Genomic DNA, 18578 nt, shown 5'->3' with positions numbered 1-18578 from the left:
TAACCAGGACTCTAATGACTGGTACCATACTGGTAATAGATGGATCAGTCTTGCTGACTGCCTCAATTTCAATATAAACCTACTGGATAAGAGACTATTGTGATTGACAGGCTGGTATAAACCTACTGTATAACAGACTATTGTGATTGACAGGCTGTTTGTTGACTGCAGAGTAGGAGGAAGAAGAAAGCGATTCACATCAAATGTTTCTAACTATTTTGTAATATTTATTGTAGATTTTCTGTTAATTTTTTCCCCCACTATTCATCACAGCAAGCGCTTTAGAGAACAACAAACAAACAAAGGAACATCAACAAACGTCACAGTATTCCAACACAGTCGTGACTGACTTACTGGCCCCCCCTACAAACCCCACACTCCACCCAGACCAGCCAATAGGATTCACCCTCACCTCCGGACTGTTCCACCGGTGGGGGTAAGGGGGTGAGTAAGACACAGAAGCATCACATAATAACTACAAGGTCGCTCTCACAACACAACACATAATAACACATTGATTGTGTACTTTAAAGCTATTATTATAATCAGAGAAGTGCAGTAGTCCTAGACAACACACTGGCCATTCCCAGCAACTGTTTTAGATGGCAAGTAATAAAGTTATTATCAGTAGTTTATTGATCGATTGATTGACTGATTGATAGCTAGATAGTTAGGTGTGTGAGAAAAAGACAGAGGTTAGAGGATGAGACTTGGTGGTCAGTGGTTAGCTGTTTGTCTGTCTGTCCTTCTACCCTTTGTGTTCAGTCTCTAGCTGACATTGGTACCTCTTTCTCTCCCTCTTCTCTCCCTCTTCTCTCTCTCTCTCGCTCTCCCTCCTCTCCCTCTCCTCTCTCACTCTCCCTCCCTCTCCCTCCTCTCACTCTCTCTATCTCTCTCTCCTCCTTGTCCTCTTTCTCCCTCCTCTCTCACTCTCCCTCCCTCTCCCTCTCCTCTCACTCTCTCTCCTCCTTGTCCTCTTTCTCCCTCCTCTCTCACTCTCCCTCTCTTCTCTCACTCTCCCTCTCCTCCCTCACTCTCCCTCCTCTCACTCTGTCTCTCACTCTCCCTCCTCTCACTCTCTCCCTCCTCTCTCTCTCTCCCTATCTCTCTCTCCTCCTTGTCCTCTTTCTCCCTCCTCTCTCATCCCTCTCTTCTTACTCATTCCTAACTGGAACTCAACACGTCACACCCTGGTGTCTGTCAGATGTAATCTAGTATCTGATTGGTCCCTATCTGATGTTATCTTCTCTCTGGTTGGTCACTGTTTGATGTAATCTAGTATCTGATTGGTCCCTATCTGATGTTATCTTCTCTCTGGTTGGTCACTGTTTGATGTAATCTAGTATCTGATTGGTCCCTATCTGATGTTATCTTCTCTCTGGTTGGTCACTGTTTGATGTAATCTAGTATCTGATTGGTCCATATCTGATGTTATCCTCTCTCTGGTTGGTCACTACTTTAGACCAGAGCCCTATGGCACCCTATTCCCTATATAGTGCACTACTTTAGACCAGGTCTATACACCCTATTCCCTATATAGTGCACTACTTCAGACCAGGTCTATACACCCTATTCCCTATATAGTGCACTACTTTAGACCAGGTCTATATAAGGAATAGGATTCCATTTGGGACTTAATAAAGCTTCTTCATGATACCGCCCTCTCTCCCTTCACCATCTTCTTCATCATCAACTCCCCATACTAATTAATACTCATATTAACCACATCGTTATGTTGCCACGACAACGATGCTGTTTCTAAAATACGGTAGACAACGCAGGTCTGTGGTTGGTGGGTGAGGGGAGGGGCTGCAGCGGTGGGTTGTGATGTAGGCGTGGCCTGGGTTGTTCAGTACGCGTGATTGGCCACGTAGAGAGACTGTCCAGCCGCTCCACTGTCTCCTGTTGACTCATACTTCCCCTGGGCAGCCAGACCGTTCACCTGGAGGAGAGGAGGGGAGGGGGGAGAGGAGAGGGGGAGAGGGTGGAGAAGAGGGGGAGGGAGAAGAGGAGGAGGGGGAGGGAGAGGTGGAGAGGGAGGAGAGGGAGGGGGGTTGAGAGGGAGGAGAGGAGGAGGAGGGTGGGAGAGGGGAGGGTGGAGGAAGGGGAGGGGAGGGTGGAGAGGAGGAGGAGGGGAGAGGGTGGAGAGGAGGGGAGGGGGAGGTGGAGAGGGGGGAGGGGAGAGGTGGGGAGGAGAGGAGGGGAGAGAGGTGGAGAGGGAGGGGGGGTGGAGGAGGAGGGGGAGAGGGTGGAGAGGAGGGGGGAGGGAGAGGTGGAGAGGGAGGAGAGGAGGGGGTGGAGAGGAGGGGGGTGAGTGGAGAGGAGGGAGACGAGGGGGGAGGGAGAGGTGGAGAGGGAGGAGAGGAGGGGGGAGGGAGGACAGGAGGGGGGAGGGAGAAGCGTTACATTGAAAGATAGAGGAGATGGATAAGTGGTAGAAGACCGATGTAGAGTTAGATAGAAGGTCCTGTATTGAAAAGTTATTTTGTACCCACACCCCCTCTCCTCCACTCACCTCAGCCCGTTTAAGGAACTCCTCGGCAGCAGCCTTTTCGTTGTCTCTCTCTCCTCTCCAGGCGTTGAGGGCTGAGGCCTGCAGGGCACGACCATAGGAGAAGGTCAAGGCCCAGGGTTTACCCAGAGGACAGGTGTTGATAGCATTCAGGTTAATACTGGCCTCCTCCTCTGACTGGCCCCCTGACAGGAACGTCACACCTGAGGAGGGAGGGAGGGGGGGGGGTGGGAGGGAGGGTGGGTGGGAGGGAGGGTGGGTGGGAGAGAGAGAAGAGGGAGGGAGGGAGGGAGGAAGGGTGGGTGGGAGGGTGGGTGGGAGGGAGGGAGGGGGGGGGGTGGGAGGGAGGGAAGGGTGGGTGGGAGGGAGGGAGGGGGTGGGAGGGAGGGAGGGAGGAAGGGTGGGTGGGAGGGAGGGGGTGGGAGGGAGGGAGGGAGGAAGGGTGGGTGGGAGGAGAGAAGGGGAGGGAGGGAGGGAGGAAGGGTGGGTGGGAGGGGAGGGAGGGGGTGGGAGGGAGGGAGGAAGGGTGGGTGGGAGGGAGGGAGGGGGTGGGAGGGAGGGAGGAAGGGTGGGTGGGAGAGAGAGAAGAGGGAGGGAGGGAGGGATAGACGCACATTCAGTTAGATATTGACAGAATGTAAAACAATCACACAAATATAAAGTGTCTATGTGAGCATGCATGCCAGTCTGTGTGTCTGTGTGTGTGTCTGTGTGTACCTGTGACGGCAGGGGGTACGGTGCGGCGGAGGGCAGTGACCGTAGCCATGGCGATCTCCTCGTTAGTGTATTTTTGGGGGCAGGAGTGTCCAGGAGTCACCATGTTGGGCTTCAGCAGGGTCCCCTCCAGATAGACATGATGGTCTGATAGGGCCTTGTACACTGCAGACAGAACCTACAGACAGACAGATAGACATGATGGTCTGATAGGGCCTTGTACACCGCAGACAGAACCTAATCGTTGTCTCTAAATGGGGATCATATTTAAGTAGTTATTTTTCCCACTGGTGTTTGTGGGATATTGTTTAGAGTTAGTGCACGTAGCACCTTTGTAGTCACGGTTCGTTGTTTGTTTATTGTTTCGTTTTGCTAAGTTTCACTTTTAATAAATTATGTGGAACTCAACAACGTGACAGAACCACCACACCAGGACCAAGCAGCCCGGGAGGAGATGGCATCCTGGTCTTTGGAGGAGGTTGAGGAGAGAATATCCTGGACTTGGGAGGAAGTCTTGGCAAGACACAAAAGCCTGCCGTGGAAATAGACGACAGGAGAAAAAGGAGGACAGCGACAACGCCAGGGTTCGCGGCCACAGAGGAAGCCCAAAAGACAGCCTGAACACATGGTGTGGTCGGCGGAACCGGGGAGTGATGGAGAGTCGATGGAGTTGATGGAGGAAGGTAATGAGAGATTCCGGAGAGAGGTTGTGGAAAGGAGTATGCTGCAGTGCACCATCTGTGGCAGCTCTACGCACCAGGTCTCCAGTACGCCTTCTCAGCCCGGCACCATCTGTGGCAGCTCTACGCACCAGGTCTCCAGTACTCCTTCTCAGCCCGGCACCATCTGTGGCAGCTCTACGCACCAGGTCTCCAGTACTCCTTCTCAGCTCGGCACCATCTGTGTCAGCTCTACGCACCAGGTCTCCAGTACGCCTTCTCAGCCCGGCACCATCTGTGGCAGCTCTACGCACCAGGTCTCCAGTACGCCTTCTCAGCCCGGCACCATCTGTGGCAGCTCTACGCACCAGGTCTCCAGTACTCCTTCTCAGCCCGGCACCATCTGTGACAGCTCTACGCACCAGGTCTCCAGTACGCCTTCTCAGCCCGGCACCATCTGTGGCAGCTCTACGCACCAGGTCTCCAGTACGCCTTCTCAGCCCGGCACCATCTGTGGCAGCTCTACGCACCAGGTCTCCAGTACGCCTTCTCAGCCCGGCACCATCTGTGGCAGCTCTACGCACCAGGTCTACTGGTGAATGTACGCCTTCTCCAGCCCGGCACCATCTGTGGCAGCTCTACTGGTGAATGTAGGTCTCCAGTACGCCTTCTCAGCCCGGCACCATCTGTGACAGCTCTACGCACCAGGTCTCCAGTGAACGCCTTCTCAGCCCGGCACCATCTGTGACAGCTCTACGGTGAACCAGGTCTCCAGTACGCCTCCACAGCCCGGCACCATCTGTGACAGCTCTACGCACCAGGTCTACTATGTACGCTACCTTCTCAGCCCGGCACCATCTGTGACAGCTCTACGCACCAGGTCTCCAGTGAACGCCTTCTCAGCCCGGCACCATCTGTGGCAGCTCTACGCACCAGGTCTCCAGTGAACGCCTTCTCAGCCCGGCACCATCTGTGGCAGCTCTACGCACCAGGTCTCCAGTACTCCTTCTCAGCTCGGCACCATCTGTGGCAGCTCTACGCACCAGGTCTCCAGTGAACGCCTTCTCAGCCCGGCACCATCTGTGGCAGCTCTACGCACCAGGTCTCCAGTACTCCTTCTCAGCCCGGCACCATCTGTGGCAGCTCTACGCACCAGGTCTCCAGTACGCCTTCTCAGCCCGGCACCATCTGTGACAGCTCTACGCACCAGGTCTCCAGTACGCCTTCTCAGCCCGGCACCATCTGTGACAGCTCTGGTGAACGCACCAGGTCTCCAGTACGCCTCCACAGCCCGGCACCATCTGTGACAGCTCTACGCACCAGGTCTCTGAATGTACGCCTTCTCAGCCCGGCACCATCTGTGACAGCTCTACGTGCAGCACCAGGTCTCCAGTGAACGCCTTCTCAGCCCGGCACCATCTGTGGCAGCTCTACGCACCAGGTCTCCAGTGAACGCCTTCTCAGCCCGGCACCATCTGTGGCAGCTCTACGCACCAGGTCTCCAGTACTCCTTCTCAGCCCGGCACCATCTGTGACAGCTCTACGCACCAGGTCTCCAGTACTCCTTCTCAGCTCGGCACCATCTGTGGCAGCTCTACGCACCAGGTCTCCAGTGAACGCCTTCTCAGCCCGGCACCATCTGTGGCAGCTCTACGCACCAGGTCTCCAGTGAACTCCTTCTCAGCCCGGCACCATCTGTGGCAGCTCTACGCACCAGGTCTCCAGTACGCCTTCTCAGCCCGGCACCATCTGTGACAGCTCTACGCACCAGGTCTCCAGTACGCCTTCTCAGCCCGGCACCATCTGTGACAGCTCTACGCTACCAGGTCTCCAGTACGCCTCCACAGCCCGGCACCATCTGTGACAGCTCTACGCACCAGGTCTCTGCTACTAGTACGCCTTCTCAGCCCGGCACCATCTGTGACAGCTCTACGCACCAGGTCTCTGGTGAATGTCGCCTTCTCAGCCCGGCACCATCTGTGACAGCTCTACGCACCAGGTCTCCAGTACGCCTTCTCAGCCCGGCACCATCTGTGGCAGCTCTACGCACCAGGTCTCCAGTACGCCTCCACAGCCCCGGCACCATCTGTGACAGCTCTACGCACCAGGTCTCCAGTACGCCTTCTCAGCCCGGCACCATCTGTGGCAGCTCTACGCACCAGGTCTCCAGTACTCCTTCTCAGCTCGGCACCATCTGTGAATGCAGCTCTACGCACCAGGTCTCCAGTGAACGCCTTCTCAGCCCGGCACCATCTGTGGCAGCTCTACGCACCAGGTCTCCAGTACTCCTTCTCAGCTCGGCACCATCTGTGGCAGCTCTACGCACCAGGTCTCCAGTACGCCTCCACAGCCCGGCACCATCTGTGACAGCTCTACGCACCAGGTCTCCAGTACGCCTTCTCAGCCCGGCACCATCTGTGACAGCTCTACGCACCAGGTCTCTGGTGAAGTACGCCTTCTCAGCCCGGCACCATCTGTGGCAGCTCTACGCACCAGGTCTCCAGTACGCCTTCTCAGCCCGGCACCATCTGTGGCAGCTCTACGCACCAGGTCTCCAGTACGCCTTCTCAGCCCGGCACCATCTGTGACAGCTCTACGCACCAGGTCTCCAGTACGCCTTCTCAGCCCAGTACGTCCTGTGCCAGCTATGTAGGTTACTACTGGTGAATGTGGGCTACTACTGGTGAATGTAGGTTACTACTGGTGAATGTAGGCTACTACTGGTGAATGTAGGTTACTACTGGTGAATGTAGGTTACTACTGGTGAATGTAGGTTACTACTGGTGAATGTAGGTTACTACTGGTGAATGTAGACTACTACTGGTGAATGTGGGTTACTACTGGTGAATGTAGGTTACTACTGGTGAATGTGGGTTACTACTGGTGAATGTGGGTTACTACTGGTGAATGTGGGTTACTACTGGTGAATGTGGGTTACTACTGGTGAATGTGGGCTACTACTGGTGAATGTAGGCTACTACTGGTGAATGTGGGCTACTACTGGTGAATTTGGGCTACTACTGGTGAATGTGGGCTACTACTGGTGAATGTGGGCTACTACTGGTGAATGTGGGCTACTACTGGTGAATTTGGGCTAGTACTGGTGAATTTGGGCTACTACTGGTGAATTTGGGCTACTACTGGTGAATTTGGGCTACTACTGGTGAATGTAGGCTACTACTGGTACTACTGGTGAATGTAGACTACTATTGTCCTCCTCTCACTCTCCCTGAAGAACGCCTTCCCAGTCCTTTACTTCCTGTGCCTGCTCCTCGCACTCTTCGAGTCCGGTGTCACCTGTGCCGGCTCCACGCACTAGGCCTCCAGTGCGCCTCCCCAGTCCAGAGCTTCCGGCGACGGTTCCCAGTCCAGAGCTTCCGGCGACGTTTCCCAGTCCGGAACCTCCGGCGACGTTTCCCAGTCTGGAACCTCCGGAGACGTTTCCCAGTCCGGAGCCTCCTGATACGGCCCACGGTCCAGAACTTCCAGCTCCAAGACAGGAGCCTTCCTCTGAGCCTTCCTCTGCGCCGATGTCCAGTCCAGACACGGTGTCCAGTCCAGACACGGTGTCCAGTCCAGACACGGTGTCCAGTCCAGACACGGTGCCCAGTCCAGACACGGTGCCCAGTCCAGACACGGTGCCCAGTCCAGACACGGTGTCCAGTCCAGACACGGTGTCCAGTCCAGACACGGTGCCCAGTCCAGACACGGTGCCCAGTCCAGACAGGGTGCCCAGTCCAGACACGGTGTCCAGTCCAGACACGGCGTCCAGTCCAGACACGGCGTCCAGTCCAGACACGGCGTCCAGTCCAGACACGGCGTCCAGTCCAGACACGGCGTCCAGTCCAGACACGGCGCCCAGTCCAGACACGGCGTCCAGTCCAGACACGGCGCCCAGTCCAGACACGGCGCCCAGTCCAGACACGGCGTCCAGTCCAGACACGGCGTCCAGTCCAGACACGGCGTCCAGTCCAGACACGGCGTCCAGTCCAGACACGGCGTCCAGTCCAGACACGATGCCCAGTCCAGACACGGTGTCCAGTCCAGACACGGTGTCCAGTCCAGACACGGTGCCCAGTCCAGACAGGGTGTCCAGTCCAGACACGGCGTCCAGTCCCGCTCCATGGCAGGAGTCTTCCTCTGCACCTAGGTCCAGCCCGGGTACAGTGTTCAGCCTGGGTCAATGGCTGGATCTGCGGGTTTTCCGTCCCGCACCAGAGCCGCCCCCGATGCTGGTGGATCCGCGGGATGAGAGGGTTCTTCGGCCCGCACCAGAGCCTCCACCGACACCCCCCCTAACCCTCCCTTTTGGTTTCAGGTTTTGCGGCCAGAGTCCTACTGTCACGGTACTGTCACGCCCTGACCATAGAGAGCCTTTATTTTCTATGGTGGAGTAGGTCAGGGCGTGACTGGGGTGTCAGTCTCTGAAGTTTATTATTTCTATGTGGGGTTCTATTTTTCCCACTGGTGTTTGTGGGATATTGTTTTGAGTGTGTGTACATAGCACCACTGTTGTCACGGTTCATTGTTTGTTCATTGTTTTGTTTTTTCTATGTTTTCACTTTATAATAAAATATGTGGAAACCGTATGAGTAGACTGCACCTTGGTCCGATCATTATTCCAACGAACGTGACAGAGACAGAGAAAGAGAGAGGTCCGAAAATCATATCATGTTCAACAGGTTGCCAGGTTCGGTCAGGGTCGCCAGGTTGGGTAAAGGGGCGCCAGGTTGGGTCAGGGTCGCCAGGTTGGGTAAAGGCGTGCCAGGTTGGGTTAGGGTCGCCAGGTTGGGTCAGGGTCGCCAGGTTGGGTCAGGGTCGCCAGGTTGGGTCAAGGTCGCCAAGTTGGGTAAAGGCGTGCCAGGTTGTGTCAGGGTCGCCAGGTTGGGTCAGGATCGCCAGGTTGGGTCAGGATCGGCAGGTTGGGTCAGGGTCGCCAGGTTGGGTAAAGGGCGCCAGGTTGGGTCAGGGCGCCAGGTTGGGTCAGGGTTGCCAGGTTGGGTCAGGATCGCCAGGTTGGGTAAGGGCGCCAGGTTGGGTCAGGGTCGCCAGGTTGGGTCAGGGCGCCAGGTTGGGTCAGGCGCCAGGTTGGGTCAGGGCGCCAGGTTGGGTCAGGGTCGCCAGGTTGGGTCAGGGGCGCCAGGTTGGGTAAGGGTGCCAGGTTGGGTCAGGGTTGCCAGTTTGGGTTAGGGGCGCCAGGTTGGGTCAGGATCGGCAGGTTAGGTCAGGGCGCCAGGTTGGGTCAGGATCGCCAGGTTGGGTCAGGGCGCCAGGTTGGGTCAGGATCGCCAGGTTGGGTAAAGGGCACCAGGTTGGGTCTACTGGGTCGCCAGGTTGGGTCAGACTCGCCAGGTTGGGTCAGGGGCGCCAGGTTGGGTCAGGATCGCCAGGTTGGGTAAAGGGCACCAGGTTGGGTCAGGGTCGCCAGGTTGGGTCAGACTCGCCAGGTTGGGTCAGGGTCGCCAGGTTGGGTCAGGGTCGCCAGGTTGGGTCAGGGTTGCCAGGTTGGGCCATTACCTTCTCAGTGATGTACTGACAACGTTTCAGGTCATGGTCTCCGTCAGGAAGGATCTCAGGCTCCACGATGGGAACGATGCCGTTCTGAAAAACACACACACAGGGGTGTTACACACACACACACACACACACACACACACACACACAGACACCCTACCTGTTGACAGATGCTGGCGTAGCGTGCCAGTACGTTGGCGTTCTCCATGATGGCGAGTTCTGAGGGGGTGTTGTCGCTGATCTTCAGGACGCTACGCCACTTAGTGAAGTCTGCTCCATCCTTCTTATACTGAGCACAACGCTCTGCCAGGCCATCCAGACCTACACACACACACACACACACACACACACACACACACACACACACACACACACACACACACACACACACACACACACACACACACACATGTCACACACACACACACACACACACACACACACACACACGCGGTTATGTGGCTATGTAGTTATCTAGTTATGTGCTTATGTACAACCAATAGCGATTGACCGTGTGTGTTATCACCCTGGGTTGGTGATTGACCGGGTGTGTTATCACCCTGGGTTGGTGATTGACCGTGTGTGTTATCACCCTGGGTTGGTGATTGACCGTGTGTGTTATCACCCTGGGTTGGTGATTGACCGTGTGTGTTATCACCCTGGGTTGGTGATTGACCGTGTGTGTTCTCACCCTGGGTTGTGGTCTCTCCATCGGTTCCGGCCAGTGGGACAACACCTTTATCCACCTACAGACAGACAGACAGAAAGGCAGACAGACAGACAGACAGACAGACAGACAGACAGACAGGCAGACAGACAGACAGACAGACAGGCAGACAGACAGACAGACAGACAGTAGTCCCGACAGACAGACAGACAGACAGACAGACAGACAGACAGACAGTAGTCCCGGCCAGGCAGACAGACAGGCAGACAGGCAGACAGACAAACAGACAGACAGGCAGACAGACAGACAGACAGACAGACAGACAGAGAGACAGACAGACAGACAGGCAGACAGACAGACAGACAGTAGTCCCGACAGACAGACAGACAGACAGTAGTCCCGGCAGGCAGACAGGCAGACAGACAGTAGTCCCGACAGACAGACAGATAGACAGACAGACAGACAGACAGACAGACAGACAGACAGAGAGATAGTTGTAATATCCAAGAGCACAACCATGTGAAGTCAATAAGTCATCATTCTAGTCACAGTATGATATATCTGGGCTTGAAGATGAAATCCGTAGTGGTAACTTCCAACCGTTTCCGTGTCAATGCCTCGAGATCCCCTCTGAGATGAGGTGCTGAGTTACCAGCCACCAGGATGACATGACTTATCAATCAGAAACTCCTGCAGAGTTCTTCCTCTTCCTGAGTCACGACTGAGCTGAGCCAATCAGCTGTTCGCCGTAGCCTACACTTGGCCACCTGAGCCATGGAGCAAATTAAAAACAGGGGGTGCCAAGTTTCACTTATTTTTTTTGCGAGTCTGTAAAAAAATTATAAAATAAAGATGATTTACAGTAAATACATTTTAAAATTGCGTGATATGATTGCGTTTTGGAACCCCGCTCCACCCGTTGCCCCAAGATTAATGCTTTTGACCACTAAAGTTTTGGTTGAATTCATTTTGCATGGCCAATGTAACCCCAGGTGGTCGAGGTTTGCTCATTTTGGACAATTCCATGTATCCTAAATAGAAATCTCTACCCACCTGGGGCACTGTCACGGGCCATGCGAAACAAACGCACCCATTATTTCCCTCCACGCTCCACTGCTTCCATTGGTGCAGCTAGAAACCACAAGTGTCCTATAATGAAAGGTACCTGATGAAGAAAGAACTTGTTTATCTATTTTTAGTTATTCCATTTGTATTTGTGTTCCGTGTCCGATGCGCTCAGGGTGTTGTTATGCATCATGAGTCATCACTATCTCACAATCCCTAGCTGCGAGAGCCATGGCCTGAGCACGGCGGGCTTGGCTTTGCTGTAGCGCAGACGAATAGCCTGTCAGCAGCAAAGGTTGCACCGTGTCCTTTACAATGTAGAAAAACATGTCTCTAGTCCAAACCGTTCAATAGCTAGGCTGTCCATATTGCCAAACCGTTCAATAGCTAGGCTGTCCATATTGCCAAACCGTTCAATAGCTAGGCTGTCCATATTGCCAAACCGTTCAATAGCTAGGCTGTCCATATTGCCAAACCGTTCAATAGCTAGGCTGTCCATATTGCCAAACCGTTCAATAGCTAGGCTATCCATATTACTAAACCGTTCAATAGCGGGGTCATTACCCCTGACTTTGCTGTGGGATTATTAGAATTCAATTAAATTTAATTACACCTAGCTATCTGGAGATGAATGTACTGACTATGACTGGTCCACCTAGCTATCTGGAGATGAATGTACTGACTATGACTGGTCCACCTAGCTATCTGGAGATGAACGTACTGACTATGACTGGTCCACCTAGCTATCTGGAGATGAATGTACTGACTATGACTGGTCCACCTAGCTATCTGTAGATGAATGCACTGACTATGACTGGTCCACCTAGCTATCTGGAGATGAATGTACTGACTATGACTGGTCCACCTAGCTATCTGAAGATGAATGTACTGACTATGACTGGTCCACCTAGCTATCTGGAGATGAATGAACTAACTATGACTGGTCCACCTAGCTATCTGAAGATGAATGTCCTGACTATGACTGGTCCACCTAGCTATCTGTAGATGAATGTACTGACTATGACTGGTCCACCTAGCTATCTGGAGATGAATGTACTGACTATGACTGGTCCACCTAGCTATCTGGAGATGAATGTACTGACTATGACTGGTCCACCTAGCTATCTGGAGATGAATGTACTGACTATGACTGGTCCACCTAGCTATCTGAAGATGAATGTACTGACTGACTGGTCCACCTAGCTATCTGGAGATGAATGTACTGACTGACTGGTCCACCTAGCTATCTGGAGATGAATGTACTGACTATGACTGGTCCACCTAGCTATCTGGAGATGAATGTACTGACTATGACTGGTCCACCTAGCTATCTGGAGATGAATGTACTGACTATGACTGGTCCACCTAGCTATCTGGAGATGAATGTACTGACTATGACTGGTCCACCTAGCTATCTGAAGATGAATGTACTGACTATGACTGGTCCACCTAGCTATCTGGAGATGAATGTACTGACTATGACTGGTCCACCTAGCTATCTGAAGATGAATGTACTGACTATGACTGGTCCACCTAGCTATCTGGAGATGAATGTACTGACTGACTGGTCCACCTAGCTATCTGGAGACGAATGTACTGACTATGACTGGTCCACCTAGCTATCTGGAGATAAATGTACTGACTATGACTGGTCCACCTAGCTATCTGGAGATGAATGTACTGACTATGACTGGTCCACCTAGCTATCTGAAGATGAATGTACTGACTATGACTGGTCCACCTAGCTATCTGAAGATGAATGTACTGACTGACTGGTCCACCTAGCTATCTGGAGATGAATGTACTGACTGACTGGTCCACCTAGCTATCTGGAGATGAATGTACTGACTATGACTGGTCCACCTAGCTATCTGGAGATGAATGTACTGACTATGACTGGTCCACCTAGCTATCTGGAGATGAATGTACTGACTATGACTGGTCCACCTAGCTATCTGGAGATGAATGTACTGACTATGACTGGTCCACAGACAGCTATCTGAAGATGAATGTACTGACTATGACTGGTCCACCTAGCTATCTGGAGATGAATGTACTGACTATGACTGGTCCACCTAGCTATCTGAAGATGAATGTACTGACTATGACTGGTCCACCTAGCTATCTGGAGATGAATGTCCTGACTAGACTGGTCCACCTAGCTATCTGGAGATGAATGTACTGACTATGACTGGTCCACCTAGCTATCTGGAGATAAATGTACTGACTATGACTGGTCCACCTAGCTATCTGTAGATGAATGTACTGACTATGACTGGTCCACCTAGCTATCTGGAGATGAATGTACTGACTATGACTGGTCCACCTAGCTATCTGGAGATGAATGTCCTGACTATGACTGGTCCACCTAGCTATCTGAAGATGAATGTACTGACTATGACTGGTCCACCTAGCTATCTGGAGATGAATGTACTGACTATGATGGTCCACCTAGCTATCTGGAGATGAATGTACTGACTATGACTGGTCCACCTAGCTATCTGAAGATGAATGTACTGACTATGACTGGTCCACCTAGCTATCTGGAGATGAATGTACTGACTATGACTGGTCCACCTAGCTATCTGCAGATGAATGTACTGACTATGACTGGTCCACCTAGCTATCTGCAGATGAATGTACTGACTATGACTGGTCCACCTAGCTATCTGTAGATGAATGTACTGACTATGACTGGTCCACCTAGCTATCTGGAGATGAATGTACTGACTATGACTGGTCCACCTAGCTATCTGAAGATGAATGTACTGACTATGACTGGTCCACCTAGCTATCTGGAGATGAATGTACTGACTATGACTGGTCCACCTAGCTATCTGGAGATGAATGTACTGACTATGACTGGTCCACCTAGCTATCTGTAGATGAATGTACTGACTATGACTGGTCCACCTAGCTATCTGGAGATGAATGTACTGACTATGACTGGTCCACCTAGCTATCTGGAGATGAATGTATGACTGACTGGTCCACCTAGCTATCTGGAGATGAATGTACTGACTATGACTGGTCCACCTAGCTATCTGGAGATGAATGTACTGACTATGACTGGTCCACCTGGCTATCTGTAGATGAATGTACTGACTATGACTGGTCCACCTAGCTATCTGGAGATGAATGTACTGACTATGACTGGTCCACCTAGCTATCTGAAGATGAATGTACTGACTATGACTGGTCCACCTAGCTATCTGGAGATGAATGAACTAACTATGACTGGTCCACCTAGCTATCTGCAGATGAATGTCCTGACTATGACTGGTCCACCTAGCTATCTGTAGATGAATGTACTGACTATGACTGGTCCACCTAGCTATCTGGAGATGAATCTGACTATGACTGGTCCACCTAGCTATCTGGAGATGAATGTACTGACTATGACTGGTCCACCTAGCTATCTGAAGATGAATGTACTGACTATGACTGGTCCACCTAGCTATCTGGAGATGAATGTACTGACTATGACTGGTCCACCTAGCTATCTGAAGATGAATGTACTGACTATGACTGGTCCACCTAGCTATCTGGAGATGAATGTACTGACTATGACTGGTCCACTAGCTATCTGAAGATGAATGTACTGACTATGACTGGTCCACCTAGCTATCTGGAGATGAATGTACTGACTGACTGGTCCACCTAGCTATCTGGAGATGAATGTACTGACTATGACTGGTCCACCTAGCTATCTGAAGATGAATGTACTGACTATGACTGGTCCACCTAGCTATCTGGAGATGAATGAACTAACTATGACTGGTCCACCTAGCTATCTGAAGATGAATGTCCTGACTATGACTGGTCCACCTAGCTATCTGTAGATGAATGTACTGACTATGACTGGTCCACCTAGCTATCTGGAGATGAATGTACTGACTATGACTGGTCCACCTAGCTATCTGGAGATGAATGTACTGACTATGACTGGTCCACCTAGCTATCTGATGAATGTACTGACTATGACTGGTCCACCTAGCTATCTGGAGATGAATGTACTGACTATGACTGGTCCACCTAGCTATCTGGAGATGAATGTACTGACTATGACTGGTCCACCTAGCTATCTGGAGATGAATGTACTGACTATGACTGGTCCACCTAGCTATCTGAAGATGAATGTACTGACTATGACTGGTCCACCTAGCTATCTGGAGATGAATGTACTGACTGACTGGTCCACCTAGCTATCTGGAGATGAATGTACTGACTATGACTGGTCCACCTAGCTATCTGGAGATGAATGTACTGACTATGACTGGTCCACCTAGCTATCTGGAGATGAATGTACTGACTATGACTGGTCCACCTAGCTATCTGGAGATGAATGTACTGACTATGACTGGTCCACCTATCTATCTGTAGATGAATGTACTGACTATGACTGGTCCACCTAGCTATCTGAAGATGAATGTACTGACTATGACTGGTCCACCTAGCTATCTGGAGATGAATGTACTGACTATGACTGGTCCACCTAGCTATCTGGAGATGAATGTACTGACTATGACTGGTCCACCTAGCTATCTGGAGATGAATGTACTGACTATGACTGGTCCACCTAGCTATCTGGAGATGAATGTACTGACTATGACTGGTCCACCTAGCTATCTGGAGATGAATGTACTGACTATGACTGGTCCACCTAGCTATCTGGGGATGAATGTACTGATATGACTGGACCACCTAGCTATCTGGAGATGAATGTACTGACTATGACTGGTCCACCTAGCTATCTGGAGATGAATGTACTGACTATGACTGGTCCACTAGCTATCTGGAGATGAATGTACTGACTATGACTGGTCCACCTAGCTATCTGGAGATGAATGTACTGACTATGACTGCTCCTACTGGGCAGTGCCAATATGGCTTCAAAACCCTCAATGGCCAATACATAGAATCAGTAAATCCAGGGTCTATATACATCGTTGGGTGGAAGTGGAAATAGGGGTGCTCTCTGCTATGTGTGTGTGTGTGTGTGTGTGTGTGTCTGCTAATGTGTGTGTGTGTGTGTGTGTGTCTGCTAATGTGTGTGTGTGTCTGCTAATGTGTGTGTGTGTGTGTCTGCTAATGTGTGTGTGCGTGTGTCTGCTAATGTGTGTGTGTGTGTCTGCTAATGTGTGTGTGTCTGCTGTGTGTGTGTGTGTGTGTGTGTGTCTGCTAATGTGTGTGTGTGTCTGCTAATGTGTGTGTGTGTGTCTGCTAATGTGTGTGTGTGTGTGTGTCTGCTAATGTGTGTGTGTGTGCCTGCTAATGTGTGTGTGTGTGTCTGCTAATGTGTGTGTGTGTGTCTGCTAATGTGTGTGTGTGTGTGTGCCTGCTAATGTGTGTGTGTGTGTCTGCTAATGTGTGTGTGTGTCTGCTAATGTGTGTGTGTGTGTCTGCTAATGTGTGTGTGTGTCTGCTAATGTGTGTGTGTGCCTGCTAATGTGTGTGTGTGTGTCTGCTAATGTGTGTGTGTGTCTGCTAATATGTGTGTGTGTTTCTGCTAATGTGTGTGTGTCTCTGCTAATGCATGTGTGTGTGTGTGTCTCTGCTAATGTGTGTGTGTGTGTCCCTACCTTGATGCCCACTACAATCCCCCTGTCCTTGATGAGCTGGGAGAAGTTGGTCCCGTCATCAGCGTTCTGGTAGAGAGTCTCGTGGAAGAAGATCACTCCACCAATACAAGCATCCATTCTCTCATCAGCCGTGAATAGCAGCTGGCGATACAGACGACGGTTCTCCTCTGTGTTCTCTACCCCGATGGGGTTGAGACGCTTACCCATGCTGCCTGCACACACACACACACACACACACACACACACACACACACACACGTTACACACACACACACACACATTAAACACACACACACACACACACACACATACACACATTAGACACACACACACACGTTAGAGACACACACACACACATTAGACACACACACACACACACGTTAGAGACACACACACGTTAGAGACACACACACACATATTAGACACACACACACACATTAGACACACACATACACACGTTAGAGACACACACACACACACATATTAGACACACACACACACACATTAGACACACACAGACACACACAGGCACACGTTAGAGACACACACATACATTAGACATACACACACACACGTTAGAGACACACACATACATTAGACATACACATACACACGTTAGAGACACACACATACATTAGACACACACATACACACGTTAGAGACACACACATACATTAGACACACACATACACACGTTAGAGACACACACATACATTAGACACACACAGGCACACGTTAGAGACACACACATACATTAGACACACACAGACACACGTTAGAGACACACACATACATTAGACACACACAGGCACACGTTAGAGACACACACATACATTAGACACACACAAGCACACGTTAGAGACACACACATACATTAGACACACACAGCCACACGTTAGAGACACACAGCCACATTAGACACAGCCACAGACACACACACACACACGTTAGAGACACACACACACATTAGACACACACGTTAGAGACACACACACACACGTTAGAGACACACACACACATTAGACACACACAGGCACACGTTAGAGACACACACGTTAGACACACACACACACATTAGAGACACACACACGTCACACACACACGTTAGAGACACACACACACATTAGACACACACACACGTTAGAGCACACGTTAGAGACACACACATTAGACACACACACAGCCACACGTTAGAGACACACCCATACATTAGACACACACAGCCACACGTTAGAGACACACACACACACGTTAGACACACACACACGTTAGAGACACACACACAGACACACGTTAGAGACACACACACACGTTAGAGACACACACACGTTAGAGACACACAGCCACACGTTAGAGACACACACACACGTTAGAGACACACACAGCCACACTTTAGAGACACACACACACACGTTAGAGACACACACAGCCACACGTTAGAGACACACACACACGTTAGAGACACACACAGCCACACGTTAGAGACACACACACACGTTAGAGACACACACACACACACACGTTAGAGACACACACACACGTTAGAGACACACACACACACACGTTAGAGACACACACACACGTTAGAGACACACACACACGTTAGAGACACACACACACACGTTAGAGACACACACGTTAGAGACACACACACACGTTAGAGACACACACAGCCACTGACACGTTGGACACGTTCATCTGCAGACTCATCTGCAGCCAGGATTCCTTTCCCCGGAGCCGTGATCCTCTCTGCTATCTCCTGCAGCTCCTTCTTCTGCTCTGTGGTCAGAGCTGGGTACTGGTGAGGCATCCTGGGGGAGGGAGGGAGGGAGACAGAGGGACAGAGAGAGAGACAGACAGAGAGA

General features: G+C 51.4%; 1 protein-coding gene across 2 annotated transcripts in view; it reads right to left on the bottom strand.

Moving 5' to 3' along the window:
- Positions 1-204: 204 nt before the first annotated feature.
- LOC135537533 (fructose-bisphosphate aldolase C-B) overlaps positions 205-18578 on the bottom strand; it is a 30623-nt gene continuing 12249 nt past the window's right edge. Inside the window, exons 2-9 of one of the 2 annotated variants that reach the window (XM_064963669.1) lie at positions 18391-18524; positions 16714-16925; positions 10091-10145; positions 9560-9720; positions 9403-9486; positions 3230-3404; positions 2516-2715; positions 205-1942 (exon numbers count right to left, since the gene is read on the bottom strand). In XM_064963669.1, coding sequence (XP_064819741.1) covers positions 1850-1942; positions 2516-2715; positions 3230-3404; positions 9403-9486; positions 9560-9720; positions 10091-10145; positions 16714-16925; positions 18391-18523 — 1113 coding nt within the window. In that variant the 5' untranslated portion in view covers position 18524 and the 3' untranslated portion in view covers positions 205-1849. Of the gene's footprint in view, positions 1943-2515; positions 2716-3229; positions 3405-9402; positions 9487-9559; positions 9721-10090; positions 10146-16713; positions 16926-18390; positions 18525-18578 lie in introns of those variants that run through there. The other variant, XM_064963668.1, reaches the window with a different exon arrangement.

Source organism: Oncorhynchus masou, unplaced genomic scaffold (assembly GCF_036934945.1).
Source record: "Oncorhynchus masou masou isolate Uvic2021 unplaced genomic scaffold, UVic_Omas_1.1 unplaced_scaffold_808, whole genome shotgun sequence".
NCBI classification, from domain to species: Eukaryota; Metazoa; Chordata; class Actinopteri; order Salmoniformes; family Salmonidae; genus Oncorhynchus; species Oncorhynchus masou.
This window is presented reverse-complemented; position numbering and strand designations above follow the sequence as displayed.